This window comes from Heterodontus francisci, chromosome 1 (assembly GCF_036365525.1).
Source record: "Heterodontus francisci isolate sHetFra1 chromosome 1, sHetFra1.hap1, whole genome shotgun sequence".
In the NCBI taxonomy this organism is placed as follows: domain Eukaryota; kingdom Metazoa; phylum Chordata; class Chondrichthyes; order Heterodontiformes; family Heterodontidae; genus Heterodontus; species Heterodontus francisci.
Window position 1 is genome coordinate 61,991,008 of NC_090371.1, and position 22,995 is coordinate 62,014,002.

At 43.9% G+C, this 22,995-nt stretch overlaps 1 protein-coding gene across 1 annotated transcript in view; it reads right to left on the reverse strand.

Annotated features, from left to right (window-relative positions):
* LOC137369758 (A disintegrin and metalloproteinase with thrombospondin motifs 12-like) overlaps positions 1-22,995 on the reverse strand; it is a 780,536-nt gene that overhangs the window by 117,836 nt on the left and 639,705 nt on the right. The window contains exons 19-21 of the mRNA XM_068031165.1: positions 9,412-10,608; positions 4,011-4,163; positions 95-268 (exon numbers count right to left, since the gene is read on the reverse strand). Of these exons, the coding sequence (XP_067887266.1) occupies positions 95-268; positions 4,011-4,163; positions 9,412-10,608 (1,524 nt within the window). The remainder of the gene's footprint in view (positions 1-94; positions 269-4,010; positions 4,164-9,411; positions 10,609-22,995) is intronic.

Sequence of the window (22,995 nt, forward strand, 5' to 3'; positions counted from 1 at the left end):
ACCATTTTTAATCAATTTAAGCCATTTTATTAAACTCAAAGCTTCTTTTAAATTGCAATAATTTGATCAGAAATGAGCATCTCCCTTTAATTACCTCACTCCAAGCAGAAAAATGCCAGTCAATGCAGGCCATTGGATTGCAGCGAAGACTAGTGATTGGTTTGGCTCCTAGGAACTGACAATGGAAAGGTCGCAGCAGTCTTTTATCACGACTGTCTATACACTGTATGTCACGGATTTTAGCACCACCTCCACAATTTTCTGAACACTGTGAATATCGAGGAAAGAATAATCAGTAGAAATAGTTCATCAGTCATGAAGACAAAGATGGAGACAGAAAGCAAGAAACCACAGGCCAGTTAGCTTAACATCTGTCTTAGGGAAAATATTAGAAGCTATTATTAAAGACGTGAAAGCACGGCATTTAGAAAAATTCAAGGTAATCAGGCAGAATCAACAAGGTTTTGTGAAAGGGAAATCATGTTTAACCAATGTATTGGAGTTCTTTGGGGTAGATACATGTGCTGTGGATAAAGGGGAACCGGTGGATGTATTGTACTTAGATTTCCAGAAGGCATTTGATAAGGTGCCACATCAAAGGCTATTGCAGAAAATAAAAGCTCTTGGTGTCGGGGGAACATACTGGCATGGATAGAAGATTGGCTAGCTAACAGGAAACAGAAAGTAGGCATAAATGGGTCATTTTCTGGTTGGCAAGATGTGATGAGTGGTGTGCCACAGGGATCTGTGCTGGGGCCTCAACTTTCTACAATTTATATAAATGACTTGGATGAAGGGACCAAAGGTATGTTTGCTAAATTTGCTGATGACACAAAGATAGGTAGGAAAGTAAGTTGTGAAGAGGACATAAGGAGGCTCCAAAGGGATATAGATAAGTTCAGTGAGTGTGCAAAGATCTGGCAAATGAAGTATAATGTGGGAAAATGGGAAATTGCCCACTTTGGTTGGAAGAATGAAAAAGAAGCATATTATCTAAATAGTGAGAGATTGCAGAGCTCTGAGAGTCAGAGGGATCTGGGTGTCCTCGTGCAAGAATCGCAAAGGTTAGTATGCAGGTACAGCATGTAATTAAGAAAGCTAATAGAATGTTATCATTTATCAAGAGGGGATTTGAATACAAAAGTAGGGAGGTTATGCTTCATCTATACAGGGCATTGGTGAGACCACATCTGGAGTGTACAGTACTGGTCTCCTTATTTAAGGAAGGAGGCAAAGGCAGTACAGAGAAGATTTACTAGACTAATACTTGGAATGGGCGGGCTGTCTTATGAGGAAGGTTGGACAGGCTAGGCTTGTATCCACTGGAATTTAGAAGAGAAAGAGGTGACCCTTAGAAAATAGGCGACAGGTTTAGATAGAGGATTTGGATCGGCGTAGGCTTGGAGGGCCGAAGGGCCTGTTCCTGTGCTGTAATTTTCTTTGTTCTTTGTTTGTTCTTGATTGAAACATATAAGATCTTCAGGGGTCTTGACAGGGTGGATGTGGAAAGGATTTTTCCCCTTGTTGGAGAATCTAGAACTGTTTAAAAATGAGATGAGGAGAAATTTTTTCTCTCAGAGAGTCATGAGTCTTTGGAATTGTCTTCCTTAAAAGGCGGTGGAAGCAGAGTCTTCGAATATTTTTGAGGCAGTGGTAGATAGATTCTTGATAAGTGTTACGACTGACCGCTCCACAGATAAAGCCCCCAATCAAAATATACGATTCTGATTGTGGTGAGAGAAACGCACTGATAATTTAATCCCGTCCCTCCACAGATCACCTAACATATCATTTTTAAACTTTCCAAATTAAAGAAAGACCCAACCAAATTGTACTATCTATTAACCCCTGAGTAGGGCTAATATTCAACAAATTAAATTCAATGAAAAAGACTGAATTCTTAAACACTATGAAGATATAAACAACATTTAAAATAGAAAAAATTAGAGTCCCTGCAAATTTACAGACCAATGTTGCTTGAAGTCCTCACATCCGTCCGATGGGGAAAAAAGGTTCTTCCACAGTAGAACAGTCCAGAGTCTAACTTCAGCAGTAAGTGATCCTTCCTTCTTCAGCGATAGATTTCAACAATTAACAACATGTGAACACTTTTAATAGAGTCAATCTGACTTTAGAGTTTTTGAGGGATAAAAGATTGTCACAGTCTAACTTCCCTTCCTTCAGTTCAAATTATCAGAGATCTCTGTATTGGCTTACTTTTTTTTAGAATTTTGAGCGATAATAATTAAACGGACTAAAATTCTCTTTCTTCAGTTTAAATGGCAGAGATCTCTTTTTTCAGGTGCTAACATCAGCTGTCTGTGAGTCTGTGTGTGTTCTCTGTTAGAACAAACTGTCTTCAACTAAAAAGCCAGTTCAAAATTGAATGGTAACAAATGTATCGCTTGATACTCACTCCAAGTGGCTGCATCCATGGTAACGAGAATGCATCCTTTGAATCGCAGTCTCCAAATGGTTGTATCCAATGGCAACCAAAAATGCATTTTCTCTAACTCCTGAAGTTTGCCGGTTCTTAAAGCAGAACTGATCCTTCGCAAGCCTTAAAGGCAAACTGCATATGCTCAGGAAAAAAAAAACTACAGGACCATGACATAAGCAAGGGGGTGGAAGGTTATCAGGGATAGGTGGAAATGTGGAGTAATCAGTTCAGCCATGAACTTATTGAATGGCAGAGCAGGCCCGAAGGGCCCAGTGGACTACTCCTGCTCCTAATTTGTATGTTCGTATGATGTGTTTTCGCTTTCAGCCTGGCTAGATTGTAGATCTTGCCATATATACACGTTGAATAATTACTTATGTCAGTGTTTTTCTTTTGGGCCTCCTTATCTCGAGAGACAATGGGTACGCGCCTGGAGGTGGTCAGTGGTTTGTGAAGCAGCGCCTGTAGTGGCTATAAAGGCCAATTCTGGAGTGACAGGCTCTTCCACAGGTGCTGCAGAGAAATTTGTTTGTTGGGGCTGTTGCACAGTTGGCTCTCCCCTTGCGCCTCTGTCTTTTTTCCTGCCAACTACTAAGTCTCTTCGACTCGCCACGTTTACAGTAGAAGAAGAGAATAGTCTGCTGGAAATCCTAAGAAAACTAATATTGAATCAAGGACAGGGACTTACCAAAATTAACCTCAGCAAAATAACAGTATTGAAGAAAATAAAACATAAAGAGTGACAAATCCCCAGAGCCAGATGTTTTCCCTTCCAGGGATTTAAAGGAAGTGACTGAGAAAAGACACGATGGGCCATATGCCCTTCTTCTGTTTCATAAATTTCGATGATTTTATGAAGATATGATTTTTTTTTCATTATGCTGGCTTCATATGAAAAATGTCCATCCCCAAGATCACCCTATTTCGAGTCCCAAGTCATTTAGATGACCCTGGTGCAGCCCCAGTAGTAGGGGGTGGAAAATTTAGAAGGTGTGGAGGTGTTTCAGGCTTCAGCTTCCTTTAGTGATTGGGACAGTCAGTGGAGATTGGTAACTAGGAGGTCCCAAACCTTGAGAAGGGCTATCCGTAGATCTTCAGCCTTACCGCAGGACTCTTATAGATCACGTGCTTGGGTGCTCAGAAAGTGCATCCACTGGAAAATAAGGTGGAAGACCAAGAATGCCCCGCATCACATAACATTGGCTGACCTAGCCTGCATCTTCTGTAAGCAGATGTCATGCTCTGCCCTTGAAGGAAAACCTCAGGAATCTATGACAGTGTTAAAGTGGCACAGACCTGACAATCTGGGCCTTCAATCCTTTTTCCTGACCGCTGCACTTGGCTCCATTCAGTTCCGTAGATGCAAGAGCCATATAAAATAGCCTTTTGTTGTGCAAACTCGTGCATGGAGACTGTCCATTTTGGTGAAATACTGTAAGATGATGAGCATCTGTCAAATTGATGATCACCATCCTCTGGAGAAGTGGGAATATATTGGATGGCAGCAGGGCGGAGAAGAGAAGAATTTAAAAATCAATTGTCCCTTTAATAATTCGCACTGGTTGCTTACCTTGCTCCAGTTGCCTATTTTCCATTTAGCACATGGGCGTACAAAACATCTCCGAGCAGGGACTGGCTTTTTAATCTTTTCACAGTCTGAGTCTTCTTTAGTGCTACACCCAACTTGTCTCCACATAGCACCAACTCCACATGTGGTAGAACACTACACAGAACAAAGTTAGAGGAAAAACTGAAGCACACAAAGTCATCACAACTGAAAACAAACGTAGAGGAAAGCTTGGTCCGACAAAGTTAATCTGCAGATACTAAAGGAATAAATATTTCACTTCTGTGCTGCAGGCCCATTTCAAGAGTGTGTATCACACTTCTAGGATATGATTTTAATGTACAGAATATAATGGGCTGGCAGTGCACAGTGTTACAATACATGCTTCAGCCTTTCACGAGGGACACAGAATGATTACCCCATAATTTTATGTTTTCCAGATGGCTCAATAGGTTCTGACAATGAAAGGTGAGACCAGATCGGTAATGGTTTGAATTGGTAGTCTGTGCTGAGTTTGCTGATCGTAGCCAAGACGATAGTAGGGATGCTGCAATTGACCTCCATGCTCCTGGGTTAGGAATGAAACAGTCACAATCCCTATGCCTGGTTGCTATCCAGTGATAGCCATGGCTTAGTTAGGTTTGGTTAGCATGGTTTAGCACACTCACCTGAATGTTGTGGAATCAAGCCCCACTCCAGAAACTTGGGCACAAAATTTGTGCTGACACTCCAGTGCAGTACTGAGGGAGTGCTGCACTGTTGGAGGCATTGTCTTTTGGATGAGACATTATCCTGTCTACCTTCTTAGGTGAACGTAAAGGATCCCATGGCAGGGGAGATATTGCTGGTGACCTATATTTATGCCTTAACCAACATCAGTAAAAACAGATTATCTGATCATTTATTTCATTGTTGTGTGTAAATTGGCTGCCATTCTTCCTAAATTACAACAGTGACCACACTTCAAAATAAAGTGCTTCGTTGGCGATAATGCGTTTTGATATATCCTGAGTATGTCCCTTCACTAATCTGTGGGGAGGATGGCCGGCATGAGGGTTGAGTCTGATCCCATCCTTTCCAACATACACATACTCATGAGCAGGGGTTACTAAAAGAAGGAATGACTGACTTGCATTTTCATAGAGCCTTTCATGACACAGGACATCCAAAAGTGTTTTATAGCCAAGTCTCTGCAGTGGGATTGAACCCACAATCTTCTGACTCAAAGATGAGAGTGTTACCACAGATAGCTCAAAGGCATTGTGAAACCACGAGAGAGAAGATAGGCCAGAGAGATTGTTGAGTCATTAATAAACCATCACAAAAAATGTCATAGATATTGGCTAGAATTCCTGCCCTCCTTCCAATGGGAGAGCAAAATGAGTGCACATACCTTTGTTTTGCCACCACTTGTACCATCCTCATTTATTCACATTAAATAATATTTTTAGGGCACAATCCTGCTGGCACATGCATGATCCCAGTTTCCCAATCTAAATCTTTTTATGTTATGTACTTACATCCCATCACACACAACTCCCTCTCACTCTGATTTTGCTAACATCAGCAAATTTAGATGGTTCCTTTCTAAATCAGTCTTCCAAATCATTTAGGCACATTATTAACAGCAACGTATCTGCAATGATCCCTGAGGCACTCTGCTCGTCAACTCCATGTACAACGACCTTTTTGATTGAGATTTTCTTTTGAAATTCTATAAAGGCTTTCTAAATTTTTGTCCTACCATTGTGACATTCACCTTTAATTATCCCCATCTCTTTAAATTTTAATATTCACACCATTGTCTCTGACACCACTGGTTGGCTCTAGACATACTGCTGAAGTTATACCAATGAGCTGGCAAAGTAAAATTGGGTCTAAGTAGCTCACTTCGATTTTATTATGTCCAGAACACACAATAACAATCCTAGTTCCTGCCTGCTCTGTCAGTATAACCTAGAATGGCACCCAGCTGCTCCAGCAGGGGACCCCAAGGTCCTTCACTTGTGAACATGAATAAAATTAATGAATTCTTCAGTTCTTTGATTGACTAGTTTTGTCTTTGACTGTTGGTGCCTTCAATTAGATGTTCAACAGAACTCATGCCACCTTTTAGCTGGCAAGATGTCTGTTGGGTCCAATGAGGGCTACAATGGAGGATGCACCCCTTGGATTTAGGGGGAGCAGGTGTAAGGCATACTCACTCTCCACTGTGGAAATCTCCTGGGATTCTTACATAGAGCTGATTCCTGGTAGAACCAAGTACAGCCCCAAATTTATTTATTTTTATTTATTTAGAGATACAGCACTTCGGCCCACTGAGTCTGTGCTGACCATCAACCACCCATTTATACTAATCCTACACTAATCCCATATTCCTACCACATCCCCACCTTCCCTATATTCCCCTACCACCTACCTATAATAGGGGCAATTTATAATGGTCAATTTACAGTCTTTGGCTGTGGGAGGAAACCGGAGCACCCACACGGTCACAGGGAGAACTTGCAAACTCCGCACAGGCAGTACCCAGAATTGAACCCGGGTCACTGGAGCTGTGAGGCTGCCAGCCCACTGTTGCAAAAAGTGCCACCATTGTCCTCTCTCAGTTCACAGAATTTCAGGGCCCATGAAATCACCCATCCTATAACTGGGAAACTTATTTCTACCATGGTTTCATTCTCAGTATTCCAGTGACAAATGCATGGACTTAGTCATAGTAGATTACATATACACTTAAAGCTATTATGTACCAGATGTAAGGTTGGTTCCTTTTGTTTTTGCATCTAAGATAGCTACTTTATTTGTCTTGACTGCCACATGATCTTTTGATCTTGGTATGAATTTGATGATGCATTTTAATTTATCGTGCCACATAATTTAAACTGCAGCGATATAGGGTTCACAACATGTTTCAGGGGAATAGTGCATTTTGGGGCTGAAATTCCTGAGCTCTAACTATCCACCCATGGCACAAGTCAGCCAAAGGAGACCTGATGAAGTCAAGGACTTTCTGACTGCATCTGAGGATGTTGAGTCTCTGTTCAGAAACCCACGGTACCCCAATCTATGCAGGGGTTTGAGACAGTTGGAACTTCTTTCCAACCCAAATATACATCCTGAAGAGATGGGGATCAGGTGAGGCAATTCTTGATCTGAGAATTTTATCCATTCTGATCTCACTGCTGCCAAGACATTGGCAAAGTAATGTAAATGGGCTCCACTTGAGGATCCAGGACTATCTCCTGGGAAGACTGAAGCGATTGTCTTTGCTCCCCACCACAAACTCTGAACCCTCACCACCAAATCCATATGTCTGCCTGGCAACTGTCTGAGGCTAAACCAGGCTGTTCACAGCCTTGCTATCCTATGCGTGCCATCACTAAGACCGGCCATTCCCACCTCCATAACATTGCTTGATTCCACCCCTACCTCAGGTATTCTGATGCTGAAACCTTCATTCATGCCTTTGTTACCTCTAGACTTGACTATTCCAATGCGCTCCTACCTGGCCTCGCACATTTTACCCTCCTTAACCTTCAGGTCACCTAAAACTCTTCTGCCCATGTCCTAACCCGTACCAAATCCCATTCACCCATCATCTCTGCTTACTGACCTGCACTAGCTCCCAGTTAAGCAATGCCTCGATTTTAAAATTCTCATCTTTGTTTTCAAATCCCTCCATGGCCTTGCCCTTTCTATCTCTGTAATCTCTTCTGGTCCTACAACCCTCCCAGAAAATCTCTACTCCTCTACTCCCGGCCTCTTCAGCATCCCTGATTTTAGTCACTCCACCATTGGTGGCCATTGGATGCCTAGGCCCCAAGTTCTGGAATACCCTCCCTATACCTCTCCACTTCACTTTCCTCCTTTCAGACACCCATTAAAACCAAAGTCTTTGGCCAAGCTTTTGGTCATCTGCCCTAACATCTCCTTATGTGGCTTGGTGACATATTTTGTTTTATAATGTCTCTATGAAGCACCTTGGACGTTATATTATGTTAAAGGTACTATATAAAGACAAGTTGCTGTTGTATTAAAATTCTGCCTCATGATTCATTTCACTCCTTAGAATGAGGGCTAATTGGCTACAAACTACATTTGAGAGTAAAATTTTAAATTTGGGATGTTTGGTGATTGGGAGTCAATATCAGTCAGTAAGGACAGGATAAGCATGACTTGGTGTTTGACAGGATACGGGCAACAGAGTTTTAACATAAGAACATAAAAAATAGGAGCATACGGCCCGTTGAGCCTGCTCCGCCAATCAATACAATCATAGCTGATCTTGCGCAACAACTCCATTTTCCTGCCCAGTCCTCCTATCCTTTGATTCCTTGAGAAACCAAAAATCTGTTTATCTCAGCCTTAAATATATTCAGTGATGAAGCTTCCACAATCCCTGGGGTAGAGAATTGCAAAGATTCATAACCCTTTGAGTGAAGAAAGTTCTCCTCATCTCAGTCCTAAATGATTGCCCCCTTATCCTGAAACTGTGCCCTGTGCTTTAGATGCTCCAGCCAGGGGAAACAACCTGTCAGTGTCTACCCTGTCAATACCCCTTCAGCCTCTTGTAAGTTTCAATAAGATCACCTCTGTTTCTTCTAAACTCCAGAGAATACAGACCCAATTTATTCAGCCTCTCACCATAGGACAACCCTCTCATTCCAGGGGCCAATCTAGTGAACCTTCGCTGTACTTTTAGATGAACTGAAATTGATAGAGGGTGTAAGATGGGAGAACAGCCAGAAAAGCATTGGAATACTCAAATCTGGAGGTGACAATGGCATAGAAGGTTTTCAGCAGCAGATGGGTTGAGGTAGGGAGAGAGGCAAAAAATGCAGAGGATATGGGGTCAGAAACTCAGCTCAGGGTCAAATAGAACACCAAGGTTGTGAATGGCCTGGCTCAGCCCGAGATAATGGCCAAGGCGGGGAATGGAATATGTTTGTGGGTGGGAGACAAAGGCGATGGCTTTGCTCTTCTCAACGTTCAACTGGTAGAAATTGTGGCTCATTCAAGACTTGTTGTCGGACAAAAAGTCTGACAACACAAAGGCAGTGCAGGGTTTGAGAGAAATTGTGGAGAGGTCGAGCTGGGTGCTGTCAGGCTACATGTGAAAGCTGATCCTATGTTTTAAGATGGTGTCACCAAGGGGAAGCAAGCAGATGTAAAAGAGGAGGGGGCCAAGGATCGATTATTTTCTTTTGGGGGACTTCGTCGGTGATGGACCATGGGTGTAAGAGAAACCATTGCTGCAGATGCTCTAGCTACAACTGTTTAGGTAAGAGTGGAACATGTATCAGAACTTCTACACAGCCTTAAAATTAAAACTTCAAACAGTAATAAACTATGATGTATACATTAACTAGAATTACTGTTTGATACTTTTGTAAAGACATACCTCACTCCAGTTTCCAACCTTCCAGAAAACACTGTCCACGCTAACTTCATCATAGTTTGTTGTAATATTGAGGAAAATATTTGGTCTGTTTGTAGTTGTAGTTTTCATCAAACGTACTATAGTGGTAGATTGTGTTTCGGTGGTTGTCAATTTACTTCCAAGTGCTTTTGAGAGTTTTACCCATGGCGAGTAGGTGCTACCAACTACATTAGATGTAGTAAATTCAGGATTATCCTGCAGTCTGTTTTCATCATTAAAATCTAGACCAGGAGCAAGGATGTCACTAATATTAGAAAAACGGTCTGGATTCAGCATCTTTAGAAGTTTCAATCTTAGCCGATCGATAGTTGCTTTGACTTTTGCATTTATTTTTAACCCTGGAAAACCAGGCCTTCTATGTACAAAACTTGGAGAAGGTGTTCTTACATTTGGCTTGACTACTTGCGTACTGCCAGGCTTTACCGTAGTATGCAGACTATTATACATAGTTGATTCCTCAGCATTGATAGGAGATGCAGTCGTCTTTGCAACTTCATTATCATATTCATCTGTTATGAGATTAACCTGAGGTTCTTGCGTAAATGGAAGATGATCACCAACCTCTTCTGTGGCAATGCGATCATCTTTTGAGGTACTGTCATTTTTACAATGTGTCCCATTCATACTTTGAATTGCAGGTGTAATGTTTCCAACTTCAGAGACCCTCTTTCCATTTGGGGTATCACCCTTGTAGGTCAGATCCTGGTGAATAGCAATAACGCTGTGATCATAATGCCCGTCATGTGACACATTGTTGCTCTCTTGACTTGGGGCTGGTGTATCTTGCAAATGAACTTGGTTTTTTGTAGTGGTACCCATCGTAGTTATAGGGCTTGTGCTAGCAGCTGACTGCACAGTGATGCTAACAGGAAGAGGCTGCTCAGTTGTGACAAGCACTTGTTTGGGTTTAGGTTGAACTTTAGCACCTGAGTGGTTAGGGCCAAATTTGGGCCCCAGCTTACTAGGAAGGTCTTTGTTAAAAATCTTGCCACCTTTGGGCTTCCGCAGAGGGAACAGAATTTTCTTATTGATGGGACAGTTCCGTAAGCCACACAAGCTTTTAGTGTTTGGTCTTTTGGAAATATTGCAGAGCTCCTTATTACTCCTGGTGCACGTCACTGTCCGTGTGCGGAATCCACCTCCACATGTAACTGAGCACTGAAAAATAAATAGCAAAGATCCAAAGGGGTCAATCACACAGTGCAGTTTAAATGCGTCTCAGCATGCAAATCAGAATGCAATGAATTTGCTTCCATAGGTAATAAACAACCACTTTATGCATATTATCATCACTCAGATGTGTATCAATAATTAAAAGACAATTTAAAAAATGATCTTCTCTGCTATGTTACTATTTTCTTCATTCTTTCACCCGGTTCGTGACTCTGGAGTTTTCTTTGTTCAGGTGAATTGATCAACATTTTTAAGAATTCCTAAACTGATAAAACTCTATGGTTCCTATATAACAAATATAAAACAAGCATTTCTTTCTGCACATTGCAATTTTAAAGCCACAGCAGCTTCGAATTCTCAACATACAGTACAGCAGTGCCTAAGGGTCAACTTTCTCTTTCTCACAAGTGAACCAACACCAGTAAGAGATAACAGGATACTTCTACACCAGGCAATTAACTGCATGGCGTCGGGGCTCCCATCACGTTAAGGATGGAGACCCCGCCTCCAAGACCTGCCAGCCAAACGGAAGGCTGGCAGCTCTTCAGTCCTAGCAGTACCACTGGGATTGGAGGCCTCTGCTGAGATTGCACCCAGCCAGGTTCAGCAAGATGGAGGAGGCCCTGGAACCCAGGTAAGTGACCAGTCAGGCAGGCCCCAACTGGAGGGTGGGGGGTGGGGTCATTGGTGAGGGCAGGGGGTGGGGTGTTTCAGTGGAGGTGGCCCTCCTTTGACCACAGGGTGCCCGATTAGGAGGGCCCCACCCCCACCGAGCTCACAGGGAGGCTGCAAGCTTTTACTGAGCAGTCTCCCCACGTGGAGGAAAGCCCAACCCTGCATGCCCCACCACCAAAATGGGGGTCATGGTCTGAAATTGTTCAAGGCAATGTGGAGTCCAGAAGGCTTATAAGCGCCTAATCAGAAGATGAGGTGTTGTTCCTTGAGCTTGCGTTGAGCTTCACTGAAACATGCAGCGGGCAGAGGACAGAATGCGGGCATGAGTACAAGGTGGTGAATTAATGTGGCAAGTACCTGGAAGCTCCAGATCTCTCTTGTGGACTGAACGGAGGTGTTCCGCAGAGCAGCCACCCACTCTGCATTCGGTCTCCCCAACGTAAAGGCAACAGCATTGTGAGCAGTGAATACAGTGTACTAAATTGAAAGAATGTACAAGTAAATCACTGCTTCATCTGGAAGGAGTGTTTGGTGTCTTGGATAGTGAGCAGAGAGGAGGTAAAAGGGTTGGTGTTACACCTCCTGCGATTGCAAGGGAAGGTGCCGTGGGAAGGGGATGAAGTGTTGGGGGTGATGGAGGAGTGGACCAGAGTGTCACGGCGGGAACAGTCCCTTTGGAATGTTGACAAGGGAGAGGAGAGGAAGATGTGTTTCGTGGTGGCATCATGCTCGAGGTGGCGGAAATGATGGAGGATGATCCTTTGAATGTGGAGGCTGGAAAGTGAGTACAAGGGAAAACCTATTGTGGTTCTGGGAGGGAGTGGTGCCAGAGCACTGGAGGATTGCCAATCTTACACCTCTGTTGAAAAAAGGGGAGCGAGATAAACCCAAACAAGGCAACTATAGACCAGTCAGTCTTATGCCAGTGGTGGGGAACTTCTAGCAATAATAAGCAGTGGCATAGTGGTAATGCCACTGGATTAGGAAGCCAGAGGCCCAGGCTAATGTTCTGGGGATGCAGGTTCAAATCCCACCATAGCAGCTGATGGAATTGGAATTCAATTAATAAAGCTGGAATTTTATAACAGCTCTGCCTGGATTTTATACGCTTCAAAAATGGCGGCCTGCTCATCATTAAAATGGCCGGGGTGGACCGCACCCACCCCCCCGCCCCCCTGCCGGCAATAACACGGAAGGGGCGGGTGGTCCGTCCCCGGCAACGGTGTCAGGCACCACTGTGCAGGCGCTAACGCCATTTTTAAAGGGCTTTGAGCCCTACATTACAAATTACATTTTTAAAGATATAGAGATCTTAAATTTATTTTAAAAAATGAAATAAATGCTTCTAGTCCCTCTCCCATCTCGACCCCCATAACCATACAGTTCATTCTTTGCCCTCTCCCCCCCAACAATACTTACCTTGTGTACCTGACATTCCCCACCCCACCAAAGTTCATACACTTTTAACTTCAACCCCTTCCTACCATCCCCTTCACCAATCAGATTAGTTTGACCCCGCTTCCCCTCCCCTGCACTGAAATACTTACCTGCTTCCCACTCCCCACCAGTGTCCCACATCGGATCTCCGAACAGAGATCCAAAGGCACGGAAGTGCCGGCCACCGGCACCAATATGGGAGTGGGGCGGACGGCGGGAGTGGGTAATTAATTTGTTAATTTACATTTTTTAAAGTATGTAAATTCTGCTCCCGTCGCCAAGCAGCAGAGGGGCCCTCATCGCCACCGGAAATATCGGGCCGGGTCTTCCTGGTGGGCCTCTACCGGAGGCATTTTCCACGTTCCCCCCACCCCCCCGTCACAACCCCAATGTCAGCGGGGCTGTGAAATGCAGCCCCTAGTCTCACTAATAATGACCACGGGCTGGATTTTACCATAGGCGGTTGGGACTTCGCCACTGATGTAAAAGTTGGTGACGTACCCGCTTCCACCTAGCCCGGGGATCCAACCCGCATTTTATGGGTCCCCAGGATTTAACTGACCCGAGGCGGGACTTCCACCCGGGAGCAATGGCCACTGCTTGGACTGCAGCCCAGCCAACCGAGGAGGATGCCATGGAGCCAGGTAAGTTGGGCATGCCTCACCAGGGGGATCGGTCGTGCCCTGATGTGACAAGGGTAGTTGTTTGGGGGGAGGGGGCATCTTGGGTCCGGGGGGTGGGTTAGGAGGCGGGGGCGGCCCTCAATCGGGCGCCATGAGCCTGACTGCCATGGCACCCCCCCCAGCGGGCGGAAAGGCTGGCAGCTATCGCTGGGCGGCCTTTCACATCCCCAGCATGTCCGCTTACCACGGGTAAAATACCCGTGGAGGCGGGCGAATGCCCTTATGTGGCCACCCGCCACCGCCCCCCTCAGTCCGCCGACTGCTGTAAGGTTGGCTGGAGGCGGGAGCGGGGCGGGAAGGCCTCCCAGAGCCTCCACTCAATTTTACACTGCCCCCATCCGTCCCCATGCCAACATTCGACACACTGGGGCAGCGTAAAATTCAGCCCCATGAAACCATTGTCAATTGTGGTTAAGCCATATCTGGTTCACTAATGTCCTTTAGGGAAGGAAATCTGCCATCCTTACCTGGTCTGGCCGACATGTGACTCCAGACCCTCAGCAATGTGGAGCACCAGGCATACCTAAAAATGAGGTATCAGCCTGGTGAAGCTGCACCACAGGGCTCCATGCATGCCAAACAGCGAAACCAGCATGCTATAGACAGAGCTAATCAATCCCACCCACCAACAGATCAAATCTAAGCTCTGCAGTCCTGCCATATCCAGTTGTGAATGGTGGTGGACAATTAAACAACTAACAGGATGAGGAGGTTCCACAAATATCCCCATTCTCAATAATGGGGGAGCCCAGCCCATCAGTGCAAAAGACAAGGCTGAAGCAGTTGCAACCATCTTCAGCCAGAAGTGCCCAGTGGATGATTCATCTTGACTTCCTCCCGAGGTCCCCAGCATCACAAATGCCAGACATCAACCAATTTGATTCACTCCACATGAAATCAAGAAATGGCTAAATGCACTGGATACTGCAATGGCTATGGGTCCTGACAATATTCTGGCAATAGTACTGAAGACTAGTCCTCCAGAACTGGCTGTGCCCCTAGCCAAGTTGTTCCAGTACAGCTACAACACTGGCATCTACCTGACAATGTGGGAAATTGCCCAGGTATGTCCTGTACACAAAAGACAGGGAAAATTGAACCTGACCAATTACCGCCTCATCAGTCTACACTTGATCATCAGCAAAGTGATGGAAGGTGTTGTCAACAGTGCTATCAAGCTGCACTTACTCAGCAATAACCTGCTCACTGGCGCTCTGTTTTGGTTCCGCCAGGGCCTCTCAGCTCCTGACCTCATTAGAGCCTTGGTCCAAACATGGACAAAAGAGCTGAATTCTAGAGGTGAGGTGAAAGTGACTGCCCTTGACATCAAGGCAGCATTTGACCAAGTATGGCATCAAGGAGCCCAAGCAAAACTGGAGTCAATGGGAATCAGAGGGAGAACCCAACACTGGTTGGAGTCATACCTAGCCAAAAGAAAGATGGTTGTCGTTGTTGGAGGTCAATCATTTCACCTCCAGGACATTGCTGCAGGACTTCCTCAGGGTATTGTCCTAGGCCCAACCATCTTCAGCTGCTTCATCAATGATCTTCCCTCCATCATAAGGTCATAAGTGGGGATGTTCGCTGATGATTGCACAATGTTCAGCACCATTCGCGACTCCTCAGATACTGAAACAGTCTGTGTGCACATGCAGCAAGACCTGCACAACATTCAGGCTTGGGTTGATAAGTGGCAAGTTACATCTGCACCCTACGAGTGCCAGGCAATGACCATCTTCAACAGTAGAGAATCCAACCATCTCCCCTTGACATTCAATGGCATTACGATCACTGAATCACCCACTAACAACATCCTGGGGGTTACCATTGAGCAGAAACTGAACTGAACCAGCCCTACAAGTACTGTGACTACAAGTGCCGGTCAGAGGCTGGGAATTCTGTGGCAAGTAACTCACCTCCTGACTCCCCAAAGCCTGTCCACCATCTACAAGGAACAAGTATGATGGAATATTCTCCACTTGTCTGGATGAGTGCAGCTCCAACAACACTCAAGAAGCTTGACAGCATCCAGGACAAAGTAGCCCACTTGACTGACACCCCATCCACCACCTTCAACATTCACTCCCTCCATCACCGCACACAGTGGCAGTAGAGTGTACTATTTACAAGATGCATTGCAGCAACTCACCAAGGCTCCTTCGACAACACCTTTCAAACCCATGACCTCTACCGCCTGGAAGGACAAGGGCAGCAAGGCTTAGGCCCAAATGCTGGAAAGTGGGGTTAGGCTGGGTGGCTCCTTATTTTTCGGCCGGCGCAGACACAATGGACCAAGTTGTCTCTTTCTCTCCCGTAAACTTTCTACGATTCTATGAGATGCAGGGGAACACCACCTGCAGGTTCCCCTCCAAGCCACACACGATCCTGACTTGGAACTATATCAATGTTCCTTCACTGTCTCTGCGAGAAAATCTTGGAACTCCCTTCCCGACAACACTGTGGGTGTACACCACTTGGACTGCAGTGGTTAACCTTCTCAAGGGCAATTAGGGATGGGCAATAAGTGCTGGCCTAACCAGCGACGCCCACATCCATTTAATAAAAAAAGGACAAAATTAACTGTCATCTGGAAAAGCATGGCTAATAAATGAAAGTCAGCACAGATCTGTTAAAGGCAAATTGTATTTGACTAACTTGATCGAGTTCTTTGATGAAGTAATGGTGAGGGTTGATAAGGGTAGTGTAGTTGACGTGTATGGATTTTCAAATGTGTCTGACAAAGTACCACATACTCGACTTGTAAACAAAATTAAAGTGCCTGGGATTAAAGGGACAGTGGCAGCATGAATATAAAATTAGTTTGGGATAGAAAGCAGAGCATTGTGGTAAATCGTTGTTTTTCAGACTGGAGGAAGGTATACAGTGGTGTTCCCCTGGGGCCAAGATTAGGAACACTGCTGTTTTTGATATACATTAAAGAACTGGACTTGGGTATACAGGGCATAATTTCAAATCTTTCAGATGATATGAACTTGGAAATGTAGTCAACAATGATGGGCATGGTAGCAGACTTCAGGAGGACACAGACAGACTTGAGAAATGGGCAGACGCATGGCGAATGAAATGTGAAGTGATACATTTGAATTGAAAGAGGAGAGCAATATGAACTAAATGGTACAATTTTAAAGGGGATGCAGGAACAGGGAGACTGTGTGGTGTATGCACACAAATATTTCAAGGTGGCAGAACAAGTTGAGAAGGCTTTATTAATAAAGCTATAGAGTACAAAAGCAAAGAAGTTACGCTCAACCTTTATAAAACACAAGTTAAACCCCAACTGGAGTATTGTGTACGATTGTGCTCAGCACATATTAGGAAAGATGTCAAGGCCTTGTAGACGGTGCTGAAAAGATTTACTGGAATGGTGCTTGAGTTGAAGGACTTCAATTATGTGTAGAGACTGGAGAAGCTGGGGTTGTTCTCCTCAGAATGGAGAAGGTTAAGAGGAAAGTTGAGAGATGTTTTCAAAATCATGAATGATTTTGATAGTCTGAATACAGAGAAACTGTTTCCAGTAGCAGTAGGGTCTGTAACCAGAGGGCATAGATATAAGGTCATTGGTAAAAGAATTATAGGGGACATTGTTACAACTGAGGTGGGCGGAGTGCACTATGTTTTCCAGTCCCACTTCTCCACAGGTCAAAACATATATTTTAAAAATGTTTACCCAGTTACCGATTCCGTCAATCATATACTCGACTCTTTATTCTCGAATAAAATACATCAAGCAGGTTTCTTTAATAAACAAAAAAATCATCAGGTTATTATCAAACAAGACTTATCCTATAATGAAGCACATAGATTGAAATATGAAAGTTCCCCTTTTGAACTCCCCACACACACACTCACACACACTCTGAAAAAAATACAGAAATTCTCCCTGCAGAAGTCTGTTACTAAAAAAAATCCTTTGGCCAAATACTTGCTAATTCTTGAAGACAAAGGAGAAGATCTGGAATGACGTCAGTTTTCCCTTTCAGTCTGGCGTCCGGGTATACGGAGACGAGTCACTGGGATATTTTCTAAAGCAGTTCTTTTCAGGCAGCGTTGAGAATTAATCTGGCAGATTTTTCCAGCTTCTCAGGAGAGATATAGCACCAGAGATTTTAGCTCTCCCACATGGGATCTTTGCAGGGTTTCTTCAAAGAGGTGGAGAAAGAGGTGAGCTGGTGGTTTCTTTTCCCTTGGCCAGCAAAACACCAACTGTCTTCAAAACAGTTCACACCCCAATTGAAAGTCAACCTCCTGACCTCCATAAACCTTGACATGTGGCTTCGCTGTAAACATCTTCCCCAGGTTACCAAGGTTTCTGTTGTTTATTGAGCTTAAAGCACATGATTTCCAGTAAAAGTTGTTTTCAAACAACATCTCACAGAATCACAGAATAATACAATGCAGAAGAGGCCCTTCGGCCCATCGAGTCTGCACCGATGCATTAAAGACACCTGACCTGTCTACCTAACCTCAGTGTCCTTTTAGTGAACTGTCAACAACAAAGCAAAGTCCAGCATTTATAAAATCCTTCCAATGAATCCATCTCCACAATTTAAATATGAGTCCTCAAAAAATACTTAACAAAAAATATAGAATCATCTTCATAACAACATGAGGAATTTTTGTTTATGCAGTGTGTTATAATCTGGAATGCACTGCCTATATGGTTGGTGAAAGTCGATTCAATAGTAACTTTCTACTGGATAAATATTTGAAGGGAACAACATTATAGGGTGATGGGGAAAGAGCAGGGGAATGGGATTAATTGGATAGCTCTACTAAAGATCGGCACAGGTATGATTGGTCAAATGTTCCTCTACTGTACTGTCATTCTATGATTCTATGACTATCTAGAACATCAACGGTGGCTCATTAAAAGTTGCTCTGTGCAGGTTTTTCCAATACATTGAAAGCAGAGATTTGTTAAGTAAGAAAGAAAGAATGAATTTGCTTTGATATAGTACCTTTCACAACCTCAAGATACTCTAAAGTTTCACAGTCACTCTTGGAATGCAGTCAGTGTTGTAATGCATGGAAATTTAGCAGGCAATTTACAGAGACAGGGTCCCACAAACAAGATTGAGATAACTAAGCAAATAATCCATTTTAGTGACATTGGTTGAGAAGTAAATATCAGCCAGCACCAAAATAGAAGAATTTTCCTGCTTTTTTAATATTCATTTTATGGGATGTGGGCATTGCTGGCTGGGCCAGCATTTGTTGCCCATCCTAATTGCCCTTAAGAAGGTGGTGGTGAGCTGCTTTCTTGAACCACTGCAGTCCATCTTCTTCCAATAGCATTGTAAGACCCATTATATCAACCAGAAAGGGCCAATTAGTTTAGCTTCTCACTCAAATGCTCCTCCTGGCCCAACAAAAATCCTCCCACCCACTGCCAGTTGCTCAGTGCACACCTCCCTCACCACCCACGACCTGCATTGAGCACCCCTCCACCCTTAATTTAAGACTTTCTTCAGCTTGGCACTGCAGAGAAGCCACTGGATATTCCACACACCCCTCACCACTGGCTGACTAGCTGCATGTTCAGTTTTGGGCATATTCCATTCTAATGAAGTGTGGCCATGAAAATGGTTTGGGTCTACTGCTGATACCCATGGGTAGATGTAGAGGCTGCCCCTCCCCACTGGCTCAATTTGCACCAAAATGGCCAGCCTCTTTTTTTAATTCTTCCATGGAATGTGAGTGTTGCTGGCAAGGCGTTGAATGTCAAGGGGAGATGGTTAGATTCTCTCTTGTTGGAGATGGTCATTACCTGGCACTTGTGTAGCATGAATGTTACTTGCAACTTATCAGCCCAATCCTGAATGTTATCCAGGTCTTGCCGCATGTGGACACAGACTGCTTCAGTATCTGAGAAGTTGCTAATGGTACTGAACACTGTGCAATCATCGGCAAACATCCCCACTTCTGACCTTATGTTGGAGGGAAGGTCATTGATGAAGCAGCTGAAGATGGTTGGGCTTAGGACACTACCCTGAGGAACTCCTGCAGCTATTTCCTTGGTCTGAGGTGATCAGCATCCAACAACCACAACCATCTTCCTTTGTACTCAGTATGACTCCAACCAGTGCAGGATTTTCCCCTGATTCCCATTGACTTCAATTGGCTAGGGATTCTTGATGCCACACTCAGTTAAATGCTGCCTTGATGTCAAGGGTAGTCACTCTCACCACACCACCGGAATTCAGCTCTTTTTTTCCATGTTTGGACCAAGGCCGTAATGAGGTCACGATCCGAGTGGCCCTGGTGGAACCCAAACTGAACATTAGTGAGCAGGTTATTGCTAAGTAAGCGCCACTTGACAGCATTGTCAATGACACTTTGCATCATTTTGCTGATGATTGACTGGCAGTATTTGCAGTTGAAAGTACTTAGCTTTCTTCCCCAAAAACCACTGTAATTTTACAATAAACAATCCATCCTGCTTTTCCTTCTTGCTAACTTTACTTATCTCCTGGCTTTGCTTCACATATTTAGTATCTACACTTTGCAATCACACCGTCCTTTTAACCAAGGATAGGCACCAACATGTTGCACATGGAAATCTGTCAAAAGTATTGACTTAGCCAGGGACATGGGGGGCAGTTATGTTAATCTGTATTTAACATGTATAGCTAATCTAATGCCATCAAAGCACAATCCGATTTAAAACACATTTTCCCCTATAAATAAAGTAGCTAAGCATACAGACATTAACAGAAAGCAGCACAACTGTATTAGCTAGCTCGCGAACAAAACAGTATGCTATGCCAATGCGAATTTGGAACAAAGGAACATCAGAGTAGGAGTATGCCATTCAGCCCATTAAGCCTGCCCCGCCATTCAATATGATCCACTTCAATGCCTTTTGTTGACAGAATAGAGCTAGCTACACCATGTCACAGGGTGGGTAGATGGACCTTATCGGATGTCCTCTGTGGATTCACACTGTGTCAAGAGTACAAATTCATCCAATAAACCATGAAACTCAAGGATAGGATTGTTATTGTGGTTATTGAGGTGAGGCAGTAGAAAAATCAGCAATAGGAAGATGGACCATTTCTCACACTGCTATTGTCATAAGACAATTTAACCTGTGATGGTCAATGTTTGTGCAACTTCTCCACCTACTTGCAATATGTGTCAGCAGATAGGGAAGCCAACAAAAGGGCAGTGATCTCCAAATCAGGAGAATTTTATCGGATGGAGCAGATAATACTTCAGAAGAGTCATGTGAAACAGAAAAGCAGAGGGGGACAGAAAGGGACAGAGAGATTAATGGTAGATAGCCAAGACTAGTTTATTCATCTTGACAAATTAGGTCCTGGATTCTAAAATATAGAAACAACAGCATCTCTCACGGACAAAATATCATTTAGTCACCAAAGCTAGTGACCAAATTAGATAAACACAATTACAAATAAAAAGAGCCCTCCAGTGCCTCCAATAAAGTGATTCTTTTAAATTCACTTATGTCAATATCTCAGTCTATCACTGTCAATTCCGATTCAGCACTGACAAGATAATGAAAAGCTTTTCTGCAAAAAGTTGAGCAATTGCTACTGCATGCTGTATTCAATTACCAAATGTTTAGTCACTATCTATAAGATTGTACTCCAACCTAACTAATTTATGTCCAAGCCCAATCTCTTACCTGTTAGCAAAGACACACTTTTAATGTAATGTAATTATATGATGCAGACAACTTTCAAATTACATTGGCCACTTAAGTTATCTGGCCTGAACCTGGATAGTAAATTATGCACATTGTAGTTACTGATCTTTGACATACTTGTAGAACTTGTCCTTTAATCGAATTTGCAGCAAAAAAAATCAGTATTCAGCTCATCATAGATTAAAGTTTATTAAAGCTATCTGTTACATTGTATTTAATAATTGTTGTATATGCGTCAGCAGCATCCTATTTTTGCCAATACCAGTCAGCCACATTACACCGTACTCTTGTATTCATGAGGAACTTACAGTGCTGATTCTTTAGATTCATTGGAATTTCTTGCCTATCTTCCACTCAATACAAGTTATGGAACAATGTGATTCCAAATGGATAGCAGCAGAATTATGACATTTATATAACAGTAAAAGTCCAGCAACTTTCAACATGTCACTGAGCTTCTGTCCCAAGTGAAAGTAATGCGTGCCAAAGTGTAGAAATCGAGACATTCCTTTAGTGACTTTTGCCATTTTAAAATGAGTTTACATAACACAAGCCCTTAAACTTGTGTTTTAAAATAACCTAGCTGCTAGGTCCAGGGTGTCCAACCTTTTCACGTTGTGGGGCCAGATTACACTTTTTGCCTTACACAGGGGGCCTGGGAGACAATTTCGGAAAGATAAAGGCATTAAGAATTTATCACTATTAATCAAAACAACAAATTTGCACTTTTGTGAAGCTTTAAATGAGAAGACTAATTTATTGACTTACTTTACTTTCTCGTCACTACGTTGGACACTAATTTAGTGAGATATCTGACATTTTTTTTCCTTGCACAAGTAGCCAATGTCTGCCTCTACATTTGTAGTGATGCAGAGTCCATCTGTCAGGAGTGATCCTGACTGCTCTCCCCCTATCTCTCTCTCTGTCTCTCTCCCCCTCACTCTCTGTGTCCCCCACTCTGTGTCCCCCTCTCTCTGTGTTGTCCCCCCTCTCTGTTTATCCCCACCCTCTGTATTGTTTCTCCCCTATGTCATTCCCACCCCCCGCGTCATCCCCTCCCCCGTGTCATCCTCCCTCTCTGTGTCATACCCGCTCTCTCTGTCCCCACCTCTCTGCCCCCTTTATCACTCTCTTTCCCCTCTCTCTGTATTCCCTCTCTCTGTTCCCCCCTCTCTCCTCTCTCTCTCTCCCCTACTCTCTCTCCCCCTCTCTCTATTTCTGACCCCTCTCTCCTTCTCCCTCTCTCTCTGACCCCCCCGCCCCCCCCCCCCCTCTCTCCATCTGTCACCCCACTCTCTCTCAATCCCTGCCTCTCTCTCTCTGTCCCCCCACTCTCTCTCTGTGTCCTCCCCTATCTCTCTGCCCACCCTCTCTCTCTCTCTCTCTCTCTCTGCCTCCCCCCGCCCCCCGCCCCTCCCGCAACAACCATTGATGAGAGCGGGAACAGCGGTTTCCAAACTTCAGACAGATTCGTGATTTTCTGGCGGGCTCTCAAAAAAACAGATCCCACCAGAAAACTCCAAATCTGTCCAAAGTTCGGAAACTGCTGATCGCACTCCCAGCACCTGTCAGCTTGAAAGCAGTGTTAATGAGCATTAGATAAAGATCTGAGCTTAGAAGTTTCAATTCAGCTGTGAAACTGACAGTTGTGATTTTCTTTAAAGCCAGTCTGGTCGGCAAGAAGAAGCCAATGGGAAATTTCTCATCCCTGAAATTACCAGTCACGGACCTCAAAATCTTTTACCACGGACACTGGTCCCCATTTGCAGACACGTTGACAACCCCTGATTTTAACAGCATTAAGATTTTGCAGATTTGTAAAATCTATAGATAGTAAAACTGCAAGGAATTACTTTGAAAACTAAAGAGATTCAAAAAAATGAAGGA